The sequence below is a fragment of the Salmo salar genome, chromosome 01, assembly GCF_965601325.2.
Source record: "Salmo salar chromosome 01, fSalSal1, whole genome shotgun sequence".
Taxonomy (NCBI): Eukaryota; Metazoa; Chordata; class Actinopteri; order Salmoniformes; family Salmonidae; genus Salmo; species Salmo salar.
This window is the reverse complement of record NC_138291.1, coordinates 139161942-139171083: the sequence shown is the minus strand read 5'-3', so window position 1 is coordinate 139171083 and position 9142 is coordinate 139161942. Positions and strand designations below refer to the sequence as shown.

Genomic DNA, 9142 nt, shown 5'->3' with positions numbered 1-9142 from the left:
TCAGATCTGACCATCTGACCAACCAGGTCTGTGACCAAAGACACTGGAGGGGGAAAGAGTATAGGGGGAGTCAGTCAGAGTCTGAAGTGGCTTTTGCTTCTCTTTTTCTCTCATCTGACAAGATCAGAGATGGGGAAGAGAGGGGGGGAAGCCTAATTGCTTTGTTGTTTGCTTTGTTTGTTTGTTTCCATATTATGTCTATCTCTGAGAAGCTACCCAGGAAAGGGCTAAAAATAGCCCATATTAATATATGTAGCCTTACAAATAAGATCCATAAAATCAATAACTTGCGAAAATCAGATAAGATAAACGAAAAAGTTTGATTTGATATTAGCCATTACTGAGACTCACTTAGTTAATTCCGTTGATGATACAACAGTAGCAATACAAGGATATTACATGTATAGAAGAGACAGGAATGCTTATGGGAGACGTGTAGCTATATAAACAGTACGAGTCAAAAGTTTGGACACACCTACTCATTCAAGGGTTTTTCTCTATTTGACTATTTTCTACATTGTAGAATAATAGCGAAGACATCAAAACTATGAAAAAACACATGGAGTCATGTAGTAACCAAAAAGTGTTAAACAAATCAAAATATATTTTATATTGCAGATTTTTCAAAGTACCCAGCATTTGCCTTGATGACAGCTTCGCACACTCTTGGCATTCTCTCTACCAGCTTCATGAGGTAGTCATCTGGAATACATTTCAATTAACAGTTGTGCCTTGTTAAAGTACTTTACTTCCTCTTTCAAAATATAATTTGGTGAATCATGCGTGACTCCATCATTTGTAACAACTTTTAATACTTTTTTTGGTAGCATTTCTATATTGAAGATTGAAAAATAATTTGGTGCATTTTTCCCCAAATTCCATCCAGTTCGCTTTATTTTTATAATATATTACACTGGATCTTTCTTGAATAAGTTCCTCCATTTCTTTTTGTTTTTCCTCTAACTTATTCTGTGCCTCCATGGTACCGTTTTTATTGCTATCTAACTGTACTGTTAGTCCTTCAATTTCCTTTGTTAATATGGTGTCACATCCTGACCAGCAGAGGGAGCAATTGGATTAGTTTTGGTCAGGATGTGACAGGGGTTTTGTGTGTGTGAAGGGTTGTTGGTGATTAGGACTCCCAATTGAATGCAGGTGTGTTGAGTTGCCTTTGATTGGGAGTCCTATATAGGAGTGTGTGTTTTTCTTTGGGGTTGTGGGTAATTGTTTCTGTTCAGTGTGTTATGCTGTCAGTACTGTTGAGCTGTCGGTGTTTTGTAGTGTTCCAGTGATCTTTTTTTTTAAATTAAATGATGCTGAACACTAACTCTGCTGCATTTTGGTCCCTTTCTGAAGACAGCTGTGACATATGGACTCTTTTGATCTAAATTGCTTTTGTTTTATAGATGAGTACTGAATTGCATGGCCACTAAAGGCACACTTAAAGTGTCCCATACAATAAGGGGATCTGCTGTAACTATGTTATGTCTGAAAAAGTCACTTAAAAATTCTTCTGTCCTAGTTCTAAACAATTTATCATCTGGTAGGCTTTGATTAAATTTCAAATATCCTCGCCCACGTGGAAATTCTGTAAGAGTAATATATATGCCAATTATGTGATGATCCGACCGCATTCTGTCCCCTATCAACACTTTTTTAACTTTTGGTGCCAGAGAGAATGGCATAAGAAAGTAGTCAAGACGACTAGCTTGATTAAGCCTCCGCCATGTATATCTCACTAGGTCAGGGTATTTAAGTCTCCATATATCCACTAATTCCAATATATCCATGACATTCATGATTTCCTTAAGTGCCTGATGGTGATAGTTTGTAGTGTGATTTCCTTTCTGGTCCATAGAGGTATTTAAAACCGTATTAAAATCTCCCACTATAATAATAGAGTCTAGTGTTGCTTGTAGAGTTGATAAATTCTTATATATTGTAACGGCTGTCTATGGAAGAAGTGGACCAAAATGCGGCGGAGTTAGGGTTCGTCATATTTAATGTCACGAACACTATGTATTTACAAAAACAACAAAAACTGACAGCCAACACAGTCCTGTCAGGTGCAACCACATTGACAAGCACAATTACCCACACCACACAACGGAAACGTATGTGTGACTCCCAATCAACCACAACCCTCTACAGCTGTGCTTGATTGGAAGTCGCACGGCCAAAATTAAATGAAACAATAAAACACTCACTCCCTTCTGCCACGTCCTGACCCAACTACACCCTCTACTGGTCAGGACGTGACAGTACCCCCCCCTCAAGGTGCAGACCCCGGGATGCACCTAAAAAAAGGAAAACACAAAAAAAAATCCCCAACAAAAAGGAACACCTAAACAATAAGGGAGGGAAGGGAGGGTGGCTGCCGTCACCGACGGCACTGTGCTACACCCTCCCTCCCCAACCCACCTATCCTGGAGGTGGCTCAGGTGCAGGACGTGGACCTCGCTCCACCTTCGGCGTCGCCCACTCTGTTGGCGCCGATCGCTGCGCCGGGCAGACGGGCCACTCGGGCTGACCCTGGCAGACGGACCACTCTGGCTGGGTCGGAAGACATGCGGGCCACTCGGGCTGGGCCGGAGGGCATGCGGGCCACTCGGGCTGGGCCGGAGGGCAGGAGGACCACTCGGGCTGGGCCGGAGGGCAGGAGGACCACTCGGGCTGGGCCGGAGGGCAGGAGGACCACTCGGGCTGGGCCGGAGGGCAGGAGGACCACTCGGGCTGGGCCGGAGGGCAGGAGGACCACTCGGGCTGGGCCGGAGGGCAGGAGGACCACTCTGGCAGATCCTGACAGGCCGGGCACCCTGGCAGATCAGGGCAGGCGGGCACCTCTGGCAGAACAGGGCAGTCCGGCCACTCTGGCAGAACAGGGCAGTCCGGCCACTCTGGCAGAACAGGGCAGTCCGGCCACTCTGGCAGAACAGGGCAGTCCGGCCACTCTGGCAGAACAGGGCAGTCCGGCCACTCTGGCAGAACAGGGCAGTCCGGCCACTCTGGCAGTTCAGGGCAGTCCGGCCACTCTGGCAGTTCAGGGCAGTCCGGCCACTCTGGCAGTTCAGGGCAGTCCGGCCACTCTGGCAGTTCAGGGCAGTCCGGCCACTCTGGCAGTTCAGGGCAGTCCGGCCACTCTGGCAGTTCAGGGCAGTCCGGCCACTCTGGCAGTTCAGGGCAGTCCGGCCACTCTGGCAGTTCAGGGCAGTCCGGCCACTCTGGCAGTTCAGGGCAGTCCGGCCACTCTGGCAGTTCAGGGCAGTCCGGCCACTCTGGCAGTTCAGGGCAGTCCGGCCACTCTGGCAGTTCAGGGCAGTCCGGCCACTCTGGCAGTTCAGGGCAGTCCGGCCACTCTGGCAGTTCAGGGCAGTCCGGCCACTCTGGCAGTTCAGGGCAGTCCGGCCACTCTGGCGGGCAGTCCGGCCACTCTGGCGGGCAGTCCGGCCACTCTGGCGGGCAGTCCGGCGACTGTTGACTGGCGGGCAGCTCCGGCGACTGTTGACTGGCGGGCAGCTCCGACGACTGTTGACTGGCGGGCAGCTCCGGCGACTGTTGACTGGCGGGCAGCTCCGGCGACTGTTGACTGGCGGGCAGCTCCGGCGACTGTTGACTGGCGGGCAGCTCCGGCGACTGTTGACTGGCGGGCAGCTCCGGCGACTGTTGACTGGCGGGCAGCTCCGGCGACTGTTGACTGGCGGGCAGCTCCGGCGACTGTTGACTGGCGGGCAGCTCCGGCGACTGTTGACTGGCGGGCAGCTCCGACGACTGTTGACTGGCGGGCAGCTCCGACGACTGTTGACTGGCGGGCAGCTCCGACGACTGTTGACTGGCGGGCAGCTCCGACGACTGTTGACTGGCGGGCAGCTCCGACGACTGTTGACTGGCGGGCAGCTCCGACGACTGTTGACTGGCGGGCAGCTCCGACGACTGTTGACTGGCGGGCAGCTCCGACGACTGTTGACTGGCGGGCAGCTCCGACGACTGTTGACTGGCGGGCAGCTCCGACGACTGTTGACTGGCGGGCAGCTCCGACGACTGTTGACTGGCGGGCAGCTCCGACGACTGTTGACTGGCGGGCAGCTCCGACGACTGTTGACTGGCGGGCAGCTCCGACGACTGTTGACTGGCGGGCAGCTCCGACGACTGTTGACTGGCGGGCAGCTCCGACGACTGTTGACTGGCGGGCAGCTCCGACGACTGTTGACTGGCGGGCAGCTCCGACGACTGTTGACTGGCGGGCAGCTCCGACGACTGTTGACTGGCGGGCAGCTCCGACGACTGTTGACTGGCGGGCAGCTCCGACGACTGTTGACTGGCGGGCAGCTCCGACGACTGTTGACTGGCGGGCAGCTCCGACGACTGTTGACTGGCGGGCAGCTCCGACGACTGTTGACTGGCGGGCAGCTCCGACGACTGTTGACTGGCGGGCAGCTCCGACGACTGTTGACTGGCGGGCAGCTCCGACGACTGTTGACTGGCGGGCAGCTCCGACGACTGTTGACTGGCGGGCAGCTCCGACGACTGTTGACTGGCGGGCAGCTCCGACGACTGTTGACTGGCGGGCAGCTCCGACGACTGTTGACTGGCGGGCAGCTCCGACGACTGTTGACTGGCGGGCAGCTCCGACGACTGTTGACTGGCGGGCAGCTCCGACGACTGTTGACTGGCGGGCAGCTCCGACGACTGTTGACTGGCGGGCAGCTCCGACGACTGTTGACTGGCGGGCAGCTCCGACGACTGTTGACTGGCGGGCAGCTCCGACGACTGTTGACTGGCGGGCAGCTCCGACGACTGTTGACTGGCGGGCAGCTCCGACGACTGTTGACTGGCGGGCAGCTCCGACGACTGTTGACTGGCGGGCAGCTCCGACGACTGTTGACTGGCGGGCAGCTCCGACGACTGTTGACTGGCGGGCAGCTCCGACGACTGTTGACTGGCGGGCAGCTCCGACGACTGTTGACTGGCGGGCAGCTCCGACGACTGTTGACTGGCGGGCAGCTCCGACGACTGTTGACTGGCGGGCAGCTCCGACAACTGTTGACTGGCGGGCAGCTCCGACTCAGGATTCACCAGGCTGGGGAGACATAACGGAGGCCTGGCTCTGGGCGCAGGCCCTGGACTCACCAGTTTGGGAAGGCCCGCTGGAGGCCTAGTTTGAGGAGGTGGCACAGGAGAGACCAGGGTGGAGAGACCCAATGGAGGACCGGTCCGTGGAGGAGACACGGGCTTGACCAGGATAGGGAGATCCACTGGAGGACTGGTCCGTGGAGGAGACACGGGCTTGACCAGGATAGGGAGACCCACTGGAGGACTGGTCTGTGGAGGAGACACGGGTTTGACCAGGATAGGGAGACCCACTGGAGGACTGGTCCGTGGAGGAGACACGGGCTTGACCAGGATAGGGAGACCCACTGGAGGACTGGTCCGTGGAGGAGGCACGGGCTTGACCAGGATGGGAAGACATGCAGGAGGCTTGGTTCTGGGCGTAGGTACAGGATGTGCAGGGCTGGGAAGACATGCAGGAGGCCTGTTTCTGGGCGCAGGCACAGTCTTTACCAGACAACCAGCACGCACCTCAGGACGAGTATGGAGAGCTGCCTCAGGTGACATCATACCCACGACACGCTCATTAGGGCGAATGCCGTACTTTATGCACCACACTAGCAGCTCTCTCATCTCTCTCTCTCCTAATTTTCCCATTAACCCCGTCACAGTCTCTGTCTCATATCCCTCGCTCACCTCCAATGTCATCCCGACTGGCTCTGGTTCCGACCTCAGCTCCACCGACTGTCCCGTGTGCCCCCCCAAAAAAAATTCTTGGGGCTGCCTCTCGCGCTCGTTGCGCTCTCTCTCCTCGTAGTATCGCCTCTCCGCTCTCGCCGCTTCAATCTCCCACTGCGGGAGGCGATAATCCCCAGCCTGAGTCCATGGTCCCTCTCCGTCCAGGATCTGTTCCCACGTCCATTTGTCCATAACGCAGTAGTCCTGCTGCTCCTTCCTCTTCCGCCGCTTGGTCCTGGTTTGGTGGGTAATTCTGTAACGGCTGTCTATGGAAGAAGTGGACCAAAATGCGGCGGAGTTAGGGTTCGTCATATTTAATGTCACGAACACTATGCATTTACAAAAACAACAAAAACTGACAGCCAACACAGTCCTGTCAGGTGCAACCACATTGAGAAGCACAATTACCCACACCACACAACGGAAACGTAGGCAACTTATGTGTGACTCCCAATCAACCACAACCCTCTACAACTGTGCTTGATTGGAAGTCACACGGCCAAAATTAAATGAAACAATAAAACACTCACTCCCTTCTGCCACGTCCTGACCCAACTACACCCTCTACTGGTCAGGACGTGACATATATATTTTCAAAGAAGCTTGGATCATCATTATCCGGACCGTATAGGTTAATAAGCCATATCTGTTTATTGTCCAATAACATATTTAAAATAATCCATCTACCTTGATAATCTGTTTGGACAATTTGCACATTTGGATCAAAATTACTGTTAATTAAAACCATCACCCCTTTTGAATTTCTTTGCCCATGGGAGAAATATATTTCGCCCCCCCAGTTCTTTTTCCACAAAACTTCATTTAAAATTGTTGAATGGGTTTCCTGTAAACAATAGATATTATATTCCTTCTCTTTTAGCCAGGTAAATACTGATCGTCTTTTCTTATTATCTGCTAGTGTGTATGTCAATTGTAACTGGCTATAGTTATTTCACCACTTACCATAATGAGACACAACTTTAAATTCTATTTATGAAAATATATGTTTGTAAACGTACCATTAAAAGGTAACATGATGATTGAGTGTCTATATAGCTGTACCATGATATTTGCATTGCTACTAAGTAAACCTCCAATTGGTCCCTACTATTCCACCCGCTAAAAGCCTTCCTCATCCCTAGTTGGGTTGTCATCCCAATGCCCGGCAGACCACCCCCGATCCCCCGTATCCCATAGCCCTGAACAGACTGGGATCCATCCTTGGAAAAGAGCACACAGTGCCATTTACTGAATTGAAGTAAATCAATTGCCAAATGCATTTCCATCACCCTCACCTCGATTTGTATTATATATAGCTGTGGATCATCCTCTATTGTCCCTAACATCTTTTAAAACAACCATGGAGTAGTCTTTGTGTCTCCGAACAACTGGTTATCAATATATAGTTTATCAACGACGAGAGCTACTCGTTTCCCTTTTAATCTATTTTCTTTGAAAATTGGATACAGAACTTTATGCCGTTCTGCAATTTCCTTCGGAAACTGAACATTCATGCCAATTTTGGTCCCAACAAGTCTTTTACCCAGGCTTTTAAACATTATTTTGTCTTTAAATGAAGCAAATTTGGCAACGATTGGGCGTTCACACCTTTGGCCTCTCTGTCCAAAGCAGTGTACACGTTCAAGTTGAATTTTGTCGATAGCTTCGCGTGGGATTTGAAGCTCTGTAAGGATGAACTCTCTAACTACAGATTCAGGAACTTCCCCTTCTTTCTCCTGGATTCCTGTAAATACCAGATTCTCTCTCATGGTTATAGTTTGTGTGTCCAGTAAGGCTTCTCTCAGAACGGTATTCTCCTTTTTAATTTCATTCACTTCGGTTTCAATCTTTTTGACTGTCCCTTTCAGCTTGTGTGTTTCCTTCTCCAATGTCGCAGCTTTTTCATCACTCATCTCGAGGCTTGCCGTCAACTCTTTTATATCCTTACTAACTAATTCAAGTATACCCAGTTTGTCATTTATTGATTTTAACAGATCGGTTTCGACCTTTACCATTCCCGGTGGTGAAAATGTTAAATCGTCTGTGTCTGTAGAAGAGTCACGTTTTCGTTTTGAAATCGGTTCCCCTGTCTTACTCTCCGTCATGTTTGGGTGTTGCTTGTTTTCGTAATATTTGTCGATAAATGTCTCTAGTCTTAAGATTTGTTTTGTGTTATTATTCAGATTGAAGGTTATCACCCATCAGATTGTGAAGTGCTAATATTTTAGTCTAACTTACCGATATTGAATATTAAGTTTTTATCTTGAGGTGCTCTACATAACTTTGTTCAGTCCGCCATCTTCCTGCCTCTTCCTTCCCCACCTGCTCCTCCTACTCTGACCTGATGGAACATGCCCCCCTTGGATAGGTCTTTAATCAGCTTCTTGATATGCCACACCTGTCAGATGAATGGATTATCTTGACAAAGGATAAAATGCTCACTTACAGGGATGTAAACCAATTTGTCCACAACATTTTAGAGAAATAAGCTTTTGATGCGTAAGGAAAAATCCCGGGATCTTTTATTTCAGCTCATGAAAAATGGGACCAGCATTGACATGTTGCGTTTATACACTGCTCAAAAAAATAAAGGGAACACTTAAACAACACAATGTAACTCCAAGTCAATCACACTTCTGTGAAATCAAACTGTCCACTTAGGAAGCAACACTGATTGACAATAAATTCCACATTTAGACATTTTAGACATTTTAGTCATTTAGCAGACGCTCTTATCCAGAGCGACTTACAGTAGTGAATGCATACATTTCATTTCATGCATTTTTTTTGGTACTGGCCCCCCGTGGAAATCGAACCCACAACCCTGGCGTTGCACACACCATGCTCTACCAACTGAGCCACAGGGAGCCACATGCTGTTGTGCAAATGGAATAGACAACAGGTGGAAATTATAGGCAATTAGCAAGACACCCCCAATAAAGGAGTGATTCTGCAGGTGGGGACCACAGACCACTTCTCAGTTCCTATGCTTCCTGGCTGATGTTTTGGTCACTTTTGAATGCTGGCGGTGCTTTCACTCTAGTGGTAGCATGAGACGGAGTCTACAACCCTCACAAGTGGCTCAGGTAGTGCAGCTCATCCAGGATGGCACATCAATGCGAGCTGTGGCAAGAAGGTTTGCTGTGTCTGTCAGCGTAGTGTCCAGAGCATGGAGGCGCTAACAGGAGACAGGCCAGTACATCAGGAGACATGGAGGAGGCCGTAGGAGGGCAACAACCCAGCAGCATGACCGCTACCTCCGCTTTTGTGCAAGGAGGAGCAGGAGGAGCACTGCCAGAGCCCTGCAAAATGACCTCCAGCAGGCCACAAATGTGCATGTGGCTGCTCAAACGGTCAG

General features: G+C 50.4%; 1 protein-coding gene across 1 annotated transcript; it reads right to left on the bottom strand.

Moving 5' to 3' along the window:
- Positions 1-8148, bottom strand: LOC145878511 (uncharacterized). The gene is made up of 3 exons (XM_082973759.1): positions 8023-8148; positions 4874-6050; positions 1-43 (listed from the first exon to the last, which is right to left on the bottom strand). The coding sequence occupies exons 2-3, from the start codon at positions 5974-5976 to the stop codon at positions 1-3; spliced, it is 1146 nt and encodes a 381-aa protein (XP_082829885.1). The 5' UTR covers positions 5977-6050; positions 8023-8148.
- Positions 8149-9142: the final 994 nt, after the last annotated feature.